Source organism: Aquila chrysaetos, chromosome 26 (assembly GCF_900496995.4).
Source record: "Aquila chrysaetos chrysaetos chromosome 26, bAquChr1.4, whole genome shotgun sequence".
Taxonomy (NCBI): domain Eukaryota; kingdom Metazoa; phylum Chordata; class Aves; order Accipitriformes; family Accipitridae; genus Aquila; species Aquila chrysaetos.
In genome coordinates this window covers 11,016,334-11,036,481 of record NC_044029.1, presented here as the reverse complement: position 1 = coordinate 11,036,481, position 20,148 = coordinate 11,016,334, and the positions used below count along the sequence as shown (strand labels likewise).

Below are 20,148 nucleotides of genomic sequence, written 5' to 3'. Positions count from 1 at the left end.
GCTGGATTAAGATCTACATGTGGTTCATATGGCTTAATAATTGTATGAATTCCCTTTTCCACAGTACAAATACTTCTGCTTTCTGGTACAGCAAAAAAAAATATTACGTCATTTAGTATTTTAATTATGTATAAAATCTAAGATAACTGCTGTGTCCTTTAAAAATAGCAGGTTTTATACAATGTATTTCTTTATTTTTGTGTTTCTTTCTAAGCAAACGAAAATCAACTTGCAATCAATTTGGTTCAGCCAAGCTGTATAGCGAGAATGAATAAAAAGGAAATTGGTCTCGGGAGGGAGGGAAAAGGAGAAACATGCATTTGCTAATGGCATGGTGAAAACTTTGCTTCCATATTCATTCTAAATAAACATGAAAAATGTTTGGCATATGATTGTAGGAAGAACTCATCCACAGCACATGCTCTTTATCATAGTAATCCTACAGAAACGTGTTGCCAATTGCAAACAATTCACAGCATGCACAACCAGGTTTGACATTGCCGAGATATTCTTAAGTTGAATGAATGTCTGACTTTGCTTATTTAATAGCATGTTTGCCTCCTTGTGCCTTTTTAAGAGCCAGTGTGAGCCCAGAAGGATTTTTTTATATCAAGTTGATATTTTGTTTCTACTTTCAGGTTTTACAACAATTGTTGCTTGTAATAGTCCAGGAAGCTTTCTTCCTACTTCCATTGCTTGCTTGCTGATTTATAACATCTTCTTGAGCAACCTAAATAGTATAAATATATATGTAAACTGCATATTTGGATTTCTGCTGTCATGCTTGCTTTTAATGGCTTTAAAACAGATTTGAGGACCGTGTCTATTTAAAACTGGTAGTTAAGAGTTTGCCTTATTTATGAATATTACGTTCCTTCTTTCTAGGCTCTTAAGGATGATGATGCTGAGACTGGGCTGACTGATGGGGAAGAGAAAGAAGAACCCAAAGAAGTGGAGAAACTAGGGAAAATCCAATATTCTTTGGATTATGACTTCCAGAACAATCAGGTTTGAAACAACCAACCTGTAACATTTCATTTCTGTGTGTGCAATGGGAGAATGAAGTAATACATTTAGTTGCAGCAGATATTTCTGAAATCCTTACTGCTTGCACGGAGTAAAGGGAGAAAGCAAGACTGAAGATTCGTGACAGAGGTACTACTAAATTGGTATTCAATGTACTCAGAGTTTATATTACACTTTTAATCAAAATTGAAGACACAGTTTTATCTAATGGTTATTAATAACTTATATTAAGGCATCACCAATCAATGTCAACCCACATTATATTATGGAGTCTGCATGCAGACAGTAAAAGATATCTTCAGCCTTCAAGTATTTAAAATGTGAGCAAACAAAAGATGGGAGGAGAAGGAGAGGGACATGAAAGTAAGTTGATTCATTGTGGGTCTTTTAGCAAGTTGATAAGATTGCCAGGAGTAGATCGCTCTCACTTCATCAAGTGTGCACTTTGCCTTATTAACTAGCTGCATCAGGTTCTGTTGCTCTCTGTGAAAGTACACCTACTAGCCAAGAAAATTTTAGTTTGGAACAAAAGTTCAAATAAAAAGGTCTGTCCCCAAAAAACAGGAAGGTTGGACAAGAAGAATCTCTCCAGTCGAGGACTGATACTCCTTCAGTACCCTACTCTGAAGCTGGTAAGACCAAACTTCGGGATACTTACCCAAGTTTTCAGTAGGAATAGACACCTAGAATCAACCTACTTAACAGGTTTGGCCACATCCTGAACTACCTCATATTTAATTCCCCGCCCTGGCCTCTTGCTGTGGTTGGGATCACTTTTTGTCAGTTATACCAGTTCACAGCCTCACATTAAAACTCACTGTGCTTAACTTTGGACCAAAGTAAACCAACACATCTGACTTCTTCACTTCTACCACATGTCTTTCAGTGAACTTGAGAATACATATCCTGCATTTCATTTTTTGACAGCTTCAGTCAAAACCACATCATTCTTCTCTATTTAGGGAAAGAAATGACTACTGAACCTAAATCCCTGTTAATTCCTATTCTTCATCTGAACTGACTTCCACATGTACTTGTGATTCATTTCCACATTTAGATTCTTTATTTGATGCTGTTCATGGGATGCAGTACACTTACTTGTTGCAAAATGAAGAAAATAAGAGAAATTAAGAAAAATTTCTGTGTCAGCAACAGTGTATTTACACACAGCTACGACCTGGCATAATACATAGTATTTCCCTGTCTTTTCAACTGTCTTCTGACTATCAGTGCTTGTTTTTCCATGCAAGACCCAAAAAGAATTCTGAAGCCTTTCAAGAACCTCTGGTTAAAGGAGCTTTTCCTTGACTCCCAGAGCAAATTCCCTGGCCATGTGATGAGTCACACTGATCCCCCTTGAAATCGGTATGAAATCAGTATGAAGTGTTAGACCCTTCAGAAGCAGAAGATCTAAAGAGGGGGAAGGGAAAAGCTGCAAATGTGTTCTGACAAATGGATTTCACTTTCCTTAGAATATGAAAACAAACTTTCTGTGTGAATTTTATTAAAGGAAATGTTGATTTTGTGAGCTATATTTTACAAATCGAAATAGGATGGTAGAGCAACAAATCTGTAAAAATGTGTAGTATTTAATTAAGGTAATAAATTATTTGAGTTATGGATTCCTATTTTATTTTGCTGGTCTAAACTGTGTTGCAGCTTGGAATTTGTCAGAGGATAGATGATATAGAAGAGTAGAAGAGGGGATTCAGTTAGGTTAGTATAGCACGGTGGCATGAAACTGCAGACCAGAAATCTGGCTAATATATTGCACAGGGTTAAGAATGGAGACAAGATGACCGATATACTCTCCAGAGCACGATGCCTCAGTTTTAGAGAGAGAAATTTTAAAAGGGAATTGAATTGCTTTTCCACTCTGTTAACTAAAAGTCATAGACTTGTTTTTTACTCTTTGATGTGAAAGACTTGATGTAGATCCTGAGCCTATCCCCGTATTTATGAACTGTTACGCATCTAGAATAAGAATGAGACAGAAAAGGAAAAGTGTTTCTTACAGCTAAAGGAGAATGTTTCATGGAGCTTGAGAGTCCTATAGGTGGGAAAGCATGCAGGCCATACTGTGAATTTAAAACTGGTAAAAATAAGTCCAACTTTGAGGAAACTCACAGAAGCCAGAGGCTTCTTTCCTAGATTGACTACTATATTGTTCTGTATTCCAGTTGCTAGAGCTTCTGTTTCCAATTTTAAACAATTCATCCATGAGAGAAGCAAATATATTGTGACTGAAGCACTGATTTAGAAGAAAATATCCTCAGATTTCATTCCCAGTTCTTAATATCTTGTCTCCAGATTGACCTTGAAGAGTCACTTGAATGTTTACTTTAGTTCTGTGTCTATGAAACAAGATAAAAAGTATTTTCTTTCTCTCAACTCCATTTGGCTGATGAGGCCTAATACAGGCTGGGATGTCTAGATAACATAGCATAGCATAGCATAGCGTGGCATAGCATAGCGTAGCATAGCATAACATAACATAACATAACATAAGCCTTCACTTATAACACTTAAAAAATGGCCAAGGCATTTACAAGTTTCAAATGTGCTTCAGTCTTATGTTTAAATGTGTATAAGAGATTTAAGAAACTAATTTTTCTGTTTTGCAATGAGATTATGAATTGTTATTAGGATTTAGTTACCAAAGGTTAGTTTTCATTTTTTGAAAATGCTGACCTTAGTTTACTACCTAAACCCATTTGTATACATAGCAAGAGAAGTTAAATATAAGGAAGACTGGAAGATCCATTTGTTTTTCAATAAAGCTCTTCCTGAGGATTTGCATTTGATGTATCACCTTTTTGTGTTTGGCTGGGGGGAAGGTTACATGTTGGGGATTTAGAATACAAATTTTGTAGTCAAAATTAGACATTCTTGATTGTTTAATAATGTGATTTCTATTCAGGGTGCCCAGCATAGAAAAATAATGCACAAGAGGAGAGAGCAATTGAAAGTTATTTGATTGCGGTCTTTAAAAAGATGAAGTCTGTATTTATCTGTAATCAGCTGCCCTTTGAAAACCTCTTTTCTGCTTAAAAACAGCCTTTGTACAGTCTGCATCTGCCATAATTGGTTTTCTAAAGTCTATAGATAGCGTTGCTTCATTTGCCTTCCTTGAAGTGGCGGGGGGGGAATAGTTTTTCATAGACCAAAAATAGAGTCTGCATGTGTATTTCTCTTACAGTTTTTTTATAAGTATCTATTTGAAATTTAATTCTGCTCTTTTCCTCTTTTTTCAGCTTCTGGTTGGGATTATTCAAGCAGCTGAGCTGCCTGCATTAGATATGGGTGGTACATCTGATCCCTATGTGAAAGTTTTCCTGCTGCCTGATAAGAAGAAGAAATATGAGACAAAAGTCCACAGAAAGACCCTTAACCCTGTTTTCAATGAGCAATTTACATTCAAGGTATTTTTTTGATAACTATTGAAACTTTTTTATTTAAACAGTATGTATCTCATGATTGGCTACAAAGTGAGACGTCTTAGTTAATTGGTAACTACAGCATAGTGATTTTTCATGTTGTAGAAACCTGTGATATTCAATCTTATGAAGAAAATGATACGACACAGGGTCAGACCTCAGTAGGTATAAAAGGCACAGTGATTTTAGGCACTTCGGTTATGCTGATGTATGACAATCTGATCCATATTTTATGGCTGGATAAAAATGTAGAAGAAAGTCAGAAAACAGTGACACTTTGACAAGTGTTAGGTAAATTTCACTAGACCAGCATTTTCTTTAAATATCTTTGTAGTCTGATTTATGAATTTCAGTATACCATTTCTTTTCCCCTCAAAAATAAATTAAAACTCAAGGACGGTAAATGGATGAAGGACAATAGGGCAGATTAATCTTGCTAGACTTTGTCATAGCAATTCTTTGCCATGCTACTTTACATATGAAAAGAAATCATGTCTCAGGTTTAATAACATATGAATTAAATAAATGTAGCTAAGGGTTACGTTGCAATATTTAAGTCATTCCAATAGTATCTATCAATAGTGTTTTTCTGAAACTGTAGCCATACCTAAACCCCAGTTAAATACAATAAAGGAATACTATACTGCACGTTTCATAGGGCTTCTCCTAATATACATTCATCTGCTGTTACTTTAGGCCTTTCTCTCGATGCCCAATCTTATAATGACAGCTACAGATTGAAAACAGGAACAGTGAAAGACTCAGGCTATGTAATCATTCAATGAGAAAGATATCCCTGGAGGCCAGAACTACTACTGCATGTATAAGCTTATTTTTTCCCTTGAAGATGTTCATAAAAATAATCTTTTGTGGGGAGTTATTTTTTTCTTGAGCTTTCCTAAGAGAGTATTTAAAAGAAAACAGAGTTATAAATTACAGATTCCCCTGCAGCTCACAAAAGAAAAGAGAGGACCAATAATGCTGTCATCTAAGATGAAGGCACAAATTATAAATCAGATCATCCATGGGATATAATGTCCACTTGTTTTAAGTCACATCTTTTAATATTCAAATTTTATGCTCCAGAAGAAAGTTTGCTTTCCACACAAGACCTGACAGAGTGTTTAAGTGCATCCCAATACGGTACTAATCATCCCCTGGATACTGTAGTCTGTACTCAAGAGAGAACCAACAGGGCATGCCAAGTGCTATCATTGTTCTGGGGTCTACAGTGAAAAAGACAAGCGACCATTGAACTACTGCTGCAACCACAATAAATTACTTCTGTGGGAACTACTGACAATATCTCATTTACTTGGGCAGAGCCTTGCTTCTGTGACCCACTTCGGGTAGTGCACAGCTTCTCTTGGCATCCTTCCCCGTCTCTGTCTTCGGCAGAGCTGCCCACCAGGCAGCCCAGGTCCATTTTGTTACCTTCTCCCCGGGCACAGCCGCGAGCTGCCTGCCCTCCTCCCAAAGAAGGGCTAATGAGGATGAGACGGGTTACGTTTCTGCTGTATTGCATCTTGAGCCCTGGACCTCATTCCTTCTCTTCTTCGGGTGGTTCCCTGTGTTAGTCCCCTTTCCATTTCTGTTTCCCCGACATCCACGGTGCCGTTCCAGGGTGCAGGTGTTCGTCAGGCTCCAGCTGTCCGAGTCGCACGCCCGCAGCGCGCTGCACCGCGCTGCCAAAAGGAAACTGAGAAATCCTTGCTGGACCACACCAGTCTGGCAGAGGGAGGTGTTCCTCCTCCTCAGGCCCAAAGTGGGAAGAGGGTTCGTGTCTGGAGCAGTGGCGTGTCTGTGCCAGAAGAACACTCCTATACGTGTCCTTCTACCAAGGTCTCACCTGCATTAAGTCAAGAGGCTGAGCGTCTCCGAGCAGAGCAGAAAGCAGGGAGAGGGAGCGATCCTTCGCAAGAGCTGAGGACATCCTTGGTGGTCCTGAACAAAGCTGGAGGCTGGGGCTACTTTAGAGGTAGTGAATGGAGGAAGCGCTGCCACTAGATCTTCTTGAAAAAGGAAGGTAGCTAAAATAAGCTTTATTGAGGTAAAGTTATTGATAAAAAAATAAATAATGATAAATGTAGTCTTTTCATGCATTCCAAATGACCAGGATCCATTAAGCGGTATTGTAAACTGATAGAGAAAGAAACTTTAAAACATTTCTCTTCTCCTGTTTTTGAGGCTGTCTAAAAATAGAAGTGAAATTATTTAGAATTTTGCCTTCCACATATATTTGCTTTCTATAGCTTTTTAGAATCTACAAATAATTTACAGAATCAAAATAGATTTTGCTATAGTATTTACTACAATACACAGCCCTGTACCCACTGAAACTATTGTACTCAGGAATGGAAGCTGGAGCTGGGTCTCAACTTGAAAAGCTTCTTTTAAACATTATATAACATGTTATGAAAAGGAAAACTACTCATGTTACTAAATAAGTATTTTTAAAAGCGAGTTGAAACCAAACAGTAACAAAAGGCAACAGTCCTAGGGTTTAAACAGACTGGAACAGACAGAGGTTAAAACGACCAATGATAATACCACGCTTTCATTTCTCTTTTTATATAGACAGTTAATAGAAAAATGTTTACTGAAGCCCACGGAAACCATTTATACTTGCAGAATATATTCAGATTGACGAAGTGTTCAATGTAAGTCCAAACAATTCCTAAATCGGACCTCTCCAGACAGCCACTTGAGTGTAGCTTACCTGAACTGCGTATCTTCATCTGAATATTAAAAATGTGACTCATAAGCATCCTAACCCACAGCATCTGTCTGAAACACATCAGAACAGCTGGAGAATTAGTCAGAACTTGGCCTTCTGCCACCACAATTTCTAGCTGTATGCTGTGACTTAGAAAGCACCTTAGTGTTTTCGGTGTGAAAGGTATAATAATGAAAAATATGCCTTGGTAAGTGATAGGTAGTGGTACTGTAAGAGAACTGTTTAGTGTCTAATTACTTTGTGCCAGATACAGTAAGCCAGTTCTGGTTTTTTCGTAAGTCTGGGAGCTACCCATTTCTGAGTGATGACAGTTGATTTATTGAGGAAAAGATACCATTGTGTGAAAAGTTCATGTGTCTTCAGTGCAAATAATTGGGCTTCCTGTTTCAGTTTCATCACCCACAAAATGACTTGAAGTAGAATGAGAAAAACCCGGGGAGTGATGAGTGAGCTGCCACATTGGTCTATCGAGTGCCAGAGCCTGGTCTCAAAAAATACTGCATCTGGTGACTCTGAAACAAATACACCTCATAATTTTCTCTGCAGTTCAATTTACCTGAGATGACAGCTGATAAACCAAAGAAATAGATTTGCATCGTAGTGGACTGATCTTTATTGTCTCAGATACGGAGTTTGTCATTTTCTCTTCTTTGCAGGTGCCATACTCCGAGCTGGGTGGAAAAACTTTAGTGATGGCAGTTTATGACTTTGATCGTTTCTCCAAACATGATATCATTGGGGAATATAAGGTTGCGATGAACACAGTGGACTTCGGTCATGTCACTGAGGAGTGGAGGGACTTGCAAAGTGCAGAGAAGGAAGAGGTAAGAAAAATCAGACTTTTTTTTTCCCCCAGGACGCTTTTATCCTCAGCTAGAGAAACAGTCAAACGAGCAACATTTTTTTTGCCGAGACAGCTCCCATCTGTTATCAGCATTTCTCAGACTTACTTCACGTGATAAATTTTTGATAAGCATCTTCTCCAATACTCATTGAATGGTACATTCTCCTTTGCTAATCCTATTTTCAATCTTTTTGATACTTTATGCAACATATTAAGAAAGTTTTCATGAGTTTGACTTTTTCTTGAATTGATGCAGTTTGGATATATAGAATTTGCATTTGAATTATGAGAGCAGTGTGCATTTAGGCTTCTTTGTGGTCCTAATCTTTCTAAATGTTTGCATCTCAAGGCATCTTATTGTACATGAAGATAATGGCAGGTTTTCATTGAAATACCTTACAGTTTTATTGATCTGCTATGCAATCGTATCCATTGATTAGAATTATGCATTTGACAAAGACCTTGGAATGGCATCTCACTCAACTACTAATCACCTTTTTTATTTTCGTCTCTGTGCCAACATCCTGTGGGTTCATTGTTTAGTAGGTATAGTATTACATGTACCCAAGACACTTTTTGGAAATATTTCATCATTAAATTGTTGTTCCTGTGAGGTTGTTCATACTGGCACATCCACCTTTTTGCTTATTATAAGACCATTTTGTACTCAGTTTTACATTAGTTTTCCTTTTGATTGCTAGATAATATCTGCCCACTCATAATAGCATGCACAGCATGCTTCAGTTCTCTGGTGGGAGAAGAAGGAATCTGAGTCTCAGTTCCTCGTTGTCTAATTTAGCTAATAAGCTGCTTTGGATTCAAACCTTAGTTTCTGTAATTAAAGAGACAATCTCTGGATTAAATCCTTCCTTAATACAAGTGACGAAAACCTGAATATTGGATTTAGACTACAAGTTGTGAAAAATTCAGTGGATGCTGAGCCATGCAGCCTCCTCAGATTTTCAAAACTGGTAGACTTCAGTCTTGCCTTTTTGAGTGTTTGTTTTTAAAGACTGTATTTTCAGATGTCTTTCTTCTAGTGCTTATTGATTTGAAAGCCACTGCTACATTGAGACTATTCTGCCTGGCGTTGTTTCATAGTGACAGCATTTGCAGGGCTCTCTTATTGCATTGACATTGGTATCCATGCTATGAGGGGCATTTTTCTTCCGCTCTTAGAGCTAAAGATGAAAAGGAAAAAAAAAAAAGGAAGTTTGCAGTTCAAGGGCCCTGTTCCTTTAAAGCGTCAGCATACCGGAAAGCTAGAAATGTGAAATCAGAGTGTATTAATCCTTCTAAAATTTATTAAGTATCAAACTGGACTTTTATTGCACTATTGTGTGTGATATCAAAGTGTTTCATGTTTTTCTGTTGCAAACGCATAAAGGAGCCACATACTACACAAAGAGGAATTGAACCTTCACCTTTTTAGTATAACTTCAAGCTTTTAGAACATAAACAATGATATCCCCATATGCAGGTGACAGATAACATGGCATAGATTAGTGCAGGGTTTCATCCGTCCTGTGGCATAGAACATTGCCCCTTGAGTTTTCTAGCTCATGTCCACAGCGAGACCTGACTCAGTCCCTTGGTTGCTTCATAAAGTTCATGTCCTGCTAATACAAAACAATGTTAAAAGTTGCTTGAAATACAGTGTGAGCTACTTCCAAAAATGCATTCTGACTTGGAAAGAACTTTTTATTAAAATAAAAGAAGGTAACCAGAAGAAATAATTCTTAAATTATTTGGATATTAGAAGAGTATTACAAGAACTTTGAATAGTTTGCAGTAAGGACAAAACCTAGGTTGTAGCTTATTTGTGCTTTCAGAGCCCAAGTGAACTGACAGATGTGTATTTTTACATGCGTTTGTCTATGCAAATATATTTTCATGAGAGTCATGTTAACTAGAAGAAACTAGCTTTCCTTAGTTCCTGTCTGAGCCTCTGCTCTCACCTTTCCTCAAATTTCAGGTACTATGTATGCAGAAAAAACATTGTCATTTTTGTGAAGTTTTTTGATAGGGCCTTTTTGAAGCTGCTATTGATGTGTGGCTTTTTTATTTATAAGAAGCTAGGCAATATCAACCTGTGAAAACATCCTGAAAAGCTGCTTGCACCAACTCCCTAAATATTTTTTCATAATCCAGGAGGTCTCCTGTTCCATTTTTGCATCTCTGTGCTCACAAGCATGCAAAGTATCCAATAAATATGGAAAAATATTATAACTTACGTTAGTTGGAGACTTTGTTAATCTTAGTTTTCTATATATTAATTGTAGCTTTCCTACAACAGCTCCTGAGCTTACTTCACAAATAAAAAGTGACCCCACAGAAACCAGTTACTTAAGATGTAGGTCAGTCAAGTATATTTAATCCAAAAGGTCTTCACTTATTTTTGCTCTGTAATGGAACCTCTATTTCTGTCATATACGTGTTGGGCCTGATTCAAATAATTGCTTAGCCCAGTTTGGAAAAGAACCAAGAGAGTTACATCTGTCAGTGGTTTGGGAGCTGTGTTTCCCAGGAAATGTCATTCATATTTCCATATTTGACTACTGCCAAGTACCTCACCATCTTCGATATTCCAGCCTCTGTTCAGGAGCAAAGATGCCATACAAATTCTAGTAGATTTTAAGAGATAGTAAGTAAGGGACAAAGAGGAGTGGGAGAGGTCCTGTCGCCATAAACCTGTTACCAGCTGACACAGCAGACGTTGCAGAATTCACAGCAGATACAGCTGCGACCAAGCAGTACTCTGGCTTCACAATTAGCAAATACAGTACTGCACATACAAAGGTTAACATGATTTACCTATGCCACATGTGTAGCAACAGACATGTGCTTGTCTGTTGGTAGTGATCACGAACATGACATGGCGGTCTGGCTTACTGATTTTAAGAAAACATGATAAAAAACAAATTAAAACCTAAGCAACTGGATTTCATCCAAAAATGTATGACAACTGTAATTCTATTACTACCAAAACTTCTTTTGTAGACTATTCCACACGTTACAATTGCGTAATGAATTTGTCCTTGAAAAGCACATCTGTATCTGGTCTGCAATATTTGAAGAATGACATGGTTTATTTCCATCTTTGCCCTTAAAACAGTTAGGTAACTTTGTCAGTTCTTAACAACCTAGCGCTAACTAGAATTCTGAAGATGTTTGCAACTAAGTATCAGATGCCAAACTATCCTTAATGTTTTAATTATGACCCCTAAACAAGATGTATACCAAAGCACATCAGTGGCAATTGTCACCAGTCACTTTGAAAGAACCATCTAGGTGGTATCAGTCAAACTGAGTATAAAAATCTTATTTTTATCTCACTTTATGTTGCATTCAGTTGATGCACATCACAGAATATACAATCTAATTAACAATGCAATCATAGAGGGCAAAATAGTTTTACTAGCAGGTATTCTTCTTTTTGCTCATGAAGTTCCTTTGTGCTTTCCATCCTTTTTTCTAAATGGGCTTGAAATTGATGGCACAGGACGAAGGTTTAATGAAATATTTGAAGCTCTACCTCTCACAGCCCAGCCATTTGAATGGCATCTCTCTGACACTGCATTCTCTTCTGGGAAAGGTCTTATTAATATATTAATATGTCGGTGAAGCACTTTGAAGGTACAAGGCTTTATGTAAGCATTTGTTAGGACTGTGAGAGGGCTTTGGGAATGTACGAGTCTGTACAATGACTGCTAAATATTGAGGAGGCCACTACTAATGAGCTGCATACCTTGAATTGTTTTTCCCTGGCTGCTTTTAGCTCTGCTGTCCTTGTGAATATACGGAGGTGATTTATGTAGTAGTCCTTCAGTCTCATATGACTGAGAGCATGGGAGGGAAGAGTGGTAGATACTGAAAGGTTATTCACTTTTACCAAGTCTGACATATAATGGTTTGGGCACAGAGTGTTAAAAAACAGATGATAGGAGTTTGCTCCTCTGTGTCATCTACCAGATGTCACTGCCATTAACTTTATCTGAGTACATACTGCATCCAATATCCGTTATCACTCCAGTACAGAAGGCCAGACAGACCTCTTCTTTGCTCACAGCAGTGTGAATCATACTGAGAGTCATCTTCTGAATACTTCAACTGATTTCCCTCCAGACATTTTGTTATATTGGCACTTAAATTGAAAACCTGTTGTAGCAAACATTCCAAGAAATTTTAGGTAATATAAGGAAGAGCAGAAACCATTCTTTCCCTTGAAAGCAGTGGAGAATCAGAGCCTTATTCCATGAGGAGAAGGATCTTTGACCTGCCAGTGTCCACCACCAAGAGTTCTGCTCACCTCTTATGACTGCCATCACGTAAGACTCTATGCATTATCTGATCAGGCATCCACCATGGATAGGTTACATGATGGATGCATGCTCGTATCGCAATGGGTTCTGATGGGTATATTTTCTACATGGCTTCTGAGCTGGAATTCTGGAAAACACCAGCAAGGTGCACAACAGGTTCTCTCCTACATGAAGTACAATCCCAAGCAGGAGAGATGGATGCTACGGTACTGCCTTGCAAAGGGGTGAGATGCAAGCAGTCTGCAGCTGGAAGACCAATTCTGTGAAGCTTGACATGCGCTGTTCATGAGGATTGTTCTTCCCTTCCTCTTCAAAAAATAAAAGTCGAAGGAAGGAGATGGAAAAGTGGGCCTGAAATGGGTATATTTAATACCTCGGTATGCTTCACAGCAGTTGGAGACTGACAAAGTTAGTAAGCCGTCTAGCTTATTGAATCCTCAGCACTGAAACTTGCAGAGAGTTAAGAGGAAAGGACGTTTTTACAAATGTCACTGTCAAATCACAGCAGCAAATCACTGTCATTTTCTGTTATATCAGAGTTGGACAGATGATCTAATAGACCTTTCCCATCTCTAATAATAACACTTAGTTCTTATACAGCTTTGCAGACAGCACAGTGCTTTGCAAAAGAAAGTATCATTATCCCTATGGAGATCCTGTCAGAGTGTCAGACAAATTTTAAAATGTGAGGTCTCCTTTATTTAGCTGCATATTATATTGGATCACTATGTCTTCTGCATGGTGTTCAAGTTTTCTCAAGTTCACTTCTTCTTACACCCAATTAAAACTTGAAAATGTTAAATCTAAGGGGGTTTTAATTTTCAGGTTTTGTGGCAGAGTTACATACAGTAAACGCACAATGTCGAATGCACGTTCAACATTGTAAGTGCAGCATCTGTCCTGCAAAGGAACTGAATTTGACGGTGAGGGAACAAGAGAGAGGTTCTCAAGTTTTAGAATAAGCAAGCCTGATGTGAAATTCTTTAGCATTTAATTAGTTGTTTTTCATCTTGAAATTGAAGGTGTTGAAATGTTGTGATTTTAAAGGTAAAACCATATGACTCAAGCAGAGCAGTTACAGTACTGTTTCAGGCTATTAGAATTATGCATTTCTTTTCTCACCTTTCATACTCAAACTGCTGACAATCCCACTATATACCTTTGTTGAGTATTCTCTTTCTTAACTCCCTCTCTGGAAGAGACACCTACCTTAGGAGGTCAGAGGCATTCTTGTGTTATAACAAAAAGAATGTAATTGGCTTACTTGAAATCAAAAGGGAACTTGTCTTGATTCATCTCAGACTGCCTGGCTTTACAGATATTAAATTCAAATACAGAGGACAGTAGACAAGAAGAAGTTCAATGATAGTGTAAAATTCAGGCTCTGCTGGGGCCCTTCTGTTTCTGGACAGTATTCATTCTGAGAAAAACTTGTATTGCTTATTTGTCAAAAACATACTTATTACCATTTGACTTTCAAGTGTGGAAGGGCATCCTGAGGTTAAACTGTGCTGACAAAGTAGATCATACACTTGGTGCTAAGCATCTAATGATCCATACACAAAATAATAATAATTGTATTAATGTTGATTCTAGGCAAGGCATATTCCTAAAGACCTTGTAGAAAGTTACAAGGCCGAAGGAAGGAATAGTGGACAATTCCCCACCTCTGCCTCTTAATGTTATTGTGTGGTTTTTTTATCGCTCAAGTATAGGATATTTTAAAATGCTTAATAGAGGAGGGAGGCCAGACCAGCCAAGGAGTTCAAAAGCACTGGACTTAGATGTTAACCATACAGTGGCATTTGGAAAGCGATGTTCTGAATGGTGTTTTTATAGGCTTTTGAGAAAGATGCTGAGAGGGATCAAAATCATCTCAGAGTCCTTCTTCAAAAGGCTTAAGCAGAATTTATATCACTTAGATGCTGGAAGTATTTTTCATGTACCTGCAAGCGATTCATTCAGATAGCTGATGTATCAGTCATTTGCATGGGTTGAAGTATATTCCAAGTGGAAGGTGCTAAAGCTACAGTATGAAGAGATGTTTTGGATGGAAGCTGCAGAAGGAATTCCAGGGAATTCAGCCATAATCGTGGAGTACTCCCAGTTATAAAGCTCTGTAATCTGGGAGGGATTGCAAATGCATCTGCAGAATCAGCTGATTGGTGTGAAAGGGCCACAGAACATGCTATATGTGAAATTTTCCTGCATTTTTCTCCACCTGGATTTTTATGTGCTTACTTATTTTTCTGATTACCAGCATCAGTGAATGCATTATCCAGAGGCAGAAACTGCATTTCTCACTGGGACTCTAGGCAGAAGCTTTGCAGTAGTCCAGGGTAATACCTTATTTCCCTTTCTCCCCTCCCTTCGCAAATGAAGAGTGACAAAAATCATTATCTGATTGCTGTTACAAACCAGGATCAGGAGCTAAGGGAAGCTGTGAGATAGCTGTATCAAAGTACTCCATCATAAGTGTCGTGAGAAGGGCCTTCAGAACAGAGACCAGTGTTTTAACAGTCACAAGGAAAGAGCAGCTCCCACAAAGAAGACGATGGCTTTTTCACTAAAAGCTCGAGGCATAGTATGCCACTCTGGTCTCCTCGCTTTGTTGTGCCCACTCCACATAGAACTAAAAGATTTTGGTCTCCAGAAGCCTCAGAGAAAGACGTATTTCTGAAAAGGTTAAAAGACAAAGATTTAGGAATAGTCATCCAAGAAAGAAAAGGATTAGCCATTTTCTTCATTTTTTTCCTCTGTCAGCTCTTAAACACCAATTTAGACCATGTCAGGGATTACCATAGTAACCATTTAACCTCTTTTCAGAGCCTGTTGTGTTTCAGTTTAGTTCAACAATGAGCTTAACTGGCATTTGAAGCACTTTGCCTTGTACCTGCGACGGGAATTAGCACCAAATGCCCTTACTTTAGAGAAGTCACAGTTAGAATCTACAACATAATACTGTATTTTTAGTTCGGTGGTATTAGGCTTTTATTGCTTTTATGCTAATATTTTAAGAGGTAGAGTATATGAATTTAGGATGTATTACCAAGTCTTATTTCTAGGCTAAATGGATGACAGACAGCAATAACTCGTTCCTAGTTACCTGTTTGATTGTGTCATGAAACTTGGCCTTCCACCAAAGGCCAAAGAAATTCCTCACATTGGCTGATGTGGTGTTGGTGTGTTACAGGTGATGCAGCTGGGTGGTTTTAGTGCAATCAACCCTGTACTTCTTTCCTCTTTCTTTTCCGTGGCCTTCTGCAGCTTACTGTGTGATTGTTATCAACGTAACTAGAGGAATACTCAGGACATGATGATTTAAATTAGATTCTAAAAACCTGTGGAATAACATAGCCTTTTTCTCTTGTTCATGTCTAATTCAGTCTGGGCAGGATGCTGTTGTACAAAATAATAACTTTCAGAAAAAACCTTTTTCATAGAATATCTCTATTTCTGCATTTTATGCATTCTTCCCTTGTAGGTTAATGGAGAACTGACATTTCCAGTTTTTAAGATCTTGCAGTCTACGACATAGACACAGTTCTTTTTGAAGGACTGATGATGGGTAGTCTTTCACTTTCAATCACACAGATCAAAGCAAATATTATTATTCTTGGATGTTCATAGGTAACTATGTCATACATAAAATTTAAAGAGATTAATAAGATAGATGTAAATGCTTTTCTGTACCTTATCTGAGCATGAACATTTATAATGTTGGTGCTGTACAATACGAATTTTTGTAACCTCTGTCATCTAGAATTCCAATAGTGAGGAATTTTACTCCAAGAATGATGCCACTGTCTAAAGATCAAACCATCTCTCCTCTCTCTCTCTGTATCTCCAAACTTTCATGCCACTGGCCACAGGAAAGGAGAAAATCATGCAATGCTGACTGATCTCTCAGTTTCTTATTCTTACAGGTTTTTTTCTTTTTTTTTAAGTTCTACCATCATTCTATACACCTGAGTGAGTCAGTTAATTATTAAGTTGCACGATTTAGCCTCCGGTCTAAAGTTGCTGTTGCTTTTTAGTATCTATGTTGACCAGAGGTCAAACTTCTGTGAATCACTCCACCTCCTCACTTCTCAGCATATTCTCACTCTGTGTGTATGTGTGCATATGAGATGTAGACCTGAGTATGGAGCAGAAATACATCCTTCTTTTATTATTCATCTTCTGTGATGGAAGCTTTTGTGCAGACTTTAATAGTTTTGTGAGCGGCCGTTAATTGCATTAACTGGGACTTTTTGTTTCAGATGGCTCCCTGGCTGGCTAGGTGGATGGAGTGGTACTGTAGTTGTTCTGTCCTCTCCAAACTCTGGCAGAGTTTCCAGAGTAGGATGTTTTTTTCTGTGGAGGGCTTGAGTATGGTCACTGCTGCAGAATTACTACTCTTGCTCTCTCCTTAGAGCAGCACACAACTCGCTTTGAGATACAATCACCATCGCGTAGTTAAAATTTGTTTCTAATCTTTTGGACCCAGATATTGTCTGTATGTGCTTCTTGCTGGCCAAGCACTAGATGAAAAGAAATACCTGGCACTGAATCCAGTGACATGGAGGCCAAGACCTTTTCCTTGAACATTATGTCTGCAATTACAATTACAGAAATAGTGCCAAAGGTAGGAGTTTACAAACTAGCAGTGAGAAAGAGAGTTCAAACAGTGGTATGTTATTGCTGCTTGATCGACTGGATGCATTCGCCTACAACAGAACAGAATTAGGAGTTATTGCTACTTCCACTGTCACTGATAATGGCAACTAAATTTGGGAACCCTTCTCTAGTGCATTTTTCCACTTGTGGCTGACCTTGAGTTCAAATCTCTTCTTCTTAGATAGAGACCTTGCCATAAAATTCTAACCTAAGTCATTCCCTAGACGATTACCGTTATGTGGGGTTTATAACTTGCTTTTGATGCCACTGGCATAGAACATGGCACTGCAGCTTCTCAATGGTATGGATGGCAGTGGGCAGACAGCGCCTGAGCTTCCCATTAGATCCTTAACCAGTTTTAGGTGCTGCTTAAATTACTTCTGGTAATCTTCGGAGCTACTTGGTTGTCTGGAATCCAGTTATTTTATCTTTGTTTTTCCATATCTTCTTCAGTAACTGTGAAAATTAACAAGAGGATCTCTGTTGATGAGTGAAGCTCAGGCTTCAAAACTGGCAGCAACTGATTTTCATGAGTGACCTGAGGTCTGCAGCTGACATCCCCTGTCTGTTAATGCCTAGCCCAGAATTAGATAGCAGCGGATTATGCTGAAAGTGTTTTTACTCATTCAGACTTCCACGTTAATCATTCAGGCTGAACATTAATTTTCTGTGATGTTTTAGAGCATGCAAGTTTTCCAGGAGATGTGGGACATTTGAATTACTTTTGATTACTCTAATTTTTTTGCTTGTACTTATTATACAGAAAATAGGTACAACTATTACAAGTCTGTGACACAAAGTAAGAGCTGCAGTTCTTCCACAGCACTTCTCTGTAACCCATGATTCTTTCTTGTCATAGTAGATATTCATCCCTACATTTTCTTTTTCTGTCACTCTTAAATGTTAACTTGTATATGACAATACGTCAAAGCCCTCCAGAAAAACCCACCTCTAACTTCGAATGCCATCCAAATATGCGCATGCTTCCCCATCCTCTTTTTTTTACAATGAGGACCAATTTCTCTCATTGCAGTTTGATACAGCAAGTGATGATGTTTCTCTAGATATAGAATCATACTTTTCTACATTGCCTTTAAATCATTAAATCATTTAAAATCTCTTTGAAAGACATGATTATTTCTTCAGAATGTCTGTCTGTCATACTAAACTATTAGTTGCTTTCTTAATGGAGAACTGTATGCTTTTAGTTTCATCCATCAGCCTAAAGGGAATATATGCACATTTAGTGTATTGAAAGTTACAACTTTAATGATTAAAAACATAAAATCCAAAAATTAGTATTTTCTGATATATGATAACTGTAAATGAGAACAGATTTTAATTAAACTCTACTAGATTTGCTGCAGCAATCATATGTTCCAGAATGACTTCAGAATATTGGCTTCCTGCTTGGATTTCGGCTGTAGAGTTCTACAATTGGCCTAAGTTCTTGCAAGCACAAACACCAGTCACATTATATAAGGATTTAAGGCTGTGAAACTTTCCTGTTTATATGTTCCCTATCATGAAAACTAGCTGTTACTCAGCCTTCGAGCACAATCACTGCGTATAAAGCTGTGAATATCTTGTGTATAAACCCTGGGACATGCTCCTTAGACTTTTTAGCCCACCTGTTCATTGATTCCTTGGGTTTGTTGCCAGAAGGCACCACTATATGAGCTCTTACAACTCACTGAGGATGACAAGTCTTTAAATCTGATTTATTTTATTTGCATTGAGCCTAGACTAGCTAACATTAGCATTTTCTTTCTGCAAAAAAAAAAAAAAAATCCCATTTCAAAAACCTTTGTTTTGTTTAGAAATACTACTATTTCCTATCAAATTGGCTAGTTTTCTAAATGAGGTGAGGTTGTCTGCCCTAAACCTGGAGGACTCCTAGATCTTCAAGGAACATTTTAAAGAACCTCCTATAATCAAACTTAATCTAGGAAACAGGCAGGATCCAGGAGATAGTAGTGTTCCCCCTGTGCCAAGTTGGGAGGAAGGTGGCACAAGGAAACCCCCTTACAAGCTGGAAAATTAGACCTTGCTTGGTTTTGGAGCAAGGAGCTAGAAACCCTTTGATTCTCAGCCCATGGCATTTTGTCCTGGCTGCATGGCCAAAGACTGCAAATTCCGAAAGCTCGGATTTCCTCATGGTATCCTGACTTTCAGCATTATCCTGCATGTTTTTAGTGGAAGTTCAGCAAAACCAAGTCTCCCGTGACACATTGTATTATCATCTAATCAGAATTTTGTGGAAATTCCACTGGAAAATTCTGTGTGAGAACTTACTGACAAAGGATACAAAGAGAAGACTGCTGACATTAGACCAGCATTCATTATAGGCAGCTTTGCACCTCCGCTGGAAAATGGGTAGAGGGTCTTCAAACCCAAAGAGTTTGCAAGTTACTGATTTTAAGACATCAGTAAGGGAGGAAATAACACAACCCTCATAGCTTCAGCAGTTACTCTCTCTCTGTGTTAAAAATGTGTACTTTATTTGTTATTTGGATGTTACTGGATTCTACTCCAAGTCATCGATTCTTGTTGTGCCCTTCTTCAGTAGATTCAAGCCATTTAATACATGATGCTTCCTCTTCTCTACAGTACTTATGCACTGTAATCAAGACACTTCCCATCCTCTTTTCAGAAAGCTGCAGAAATTCATCTCTTAGGTTTTTCACAATCAGGCTTTTTCTCCATTTTTCCAATAAGAGTTGTGACTTTTTGAAGACTACCTTCTTTGTAGTTTTCAGCATCTTAAAAAAAAATATGTACACAAGAACTGTGTGCAGTATACTTTATGTCTTTGCCAAACAGCAAAGTCACCAGCTACTTCTGCTTGCTCCTACTATTGAATGTTTTGCACAGCATTACACTAGCAGTTCATGGTCTGTTGCTTATGACCCTAAATCCTCAGCAGGAGGCACTGCCTTCTAAGATATCTTTCCTGATTCAGTAGATACTTAGATATAGTCTTGAGTTCTTTGCCTTAGAATGTAGAATTTTTGCTTTTGGCTGTATGAAAATGTATTCTGTGTGACTGGTTACAGCTAAGTGATTTCGCACTTTCTCTCTGACCAACCTGTTGCATTATTATTTACCGTTATGGTATTTTTG

At 38.1% G+C, this 20,148-nt stretch overlaps 1 protein-coding gene across 4 annotated transcripts in view; it reads left to right on the top strand.

The window, feature by feature from the left end:
- SYT1 (synaptotagmin 1) overlaps positions 1-20,148 on the top strand; it is a 361,032-nt gene that overhangs the window by 274,453 nt on the left and 66,431 nt on the right. For 3 of the 4 annotated variants that reach the window (XM_030002785.2, XM_030002787.2, XM_041120523.1), the window contains 3 exons: positions 886-1,008; positions 4,281-4,448; positions 7,857-8,024. In XM_030002785.2, coding sequence (XP_029858645.1) covers positions 886-1,008; positions 4,281-4,448; positions 7,857-8,024 — 459 coding nt within the window. The remainder of the gene's footprint in view (positions 1-885; positions 1,009-4,280; positions 4,449-7,856; positions 8,025-20,148) is intronic. The other variant, XM_030002786.2, reaches the window with a different exon arrangement.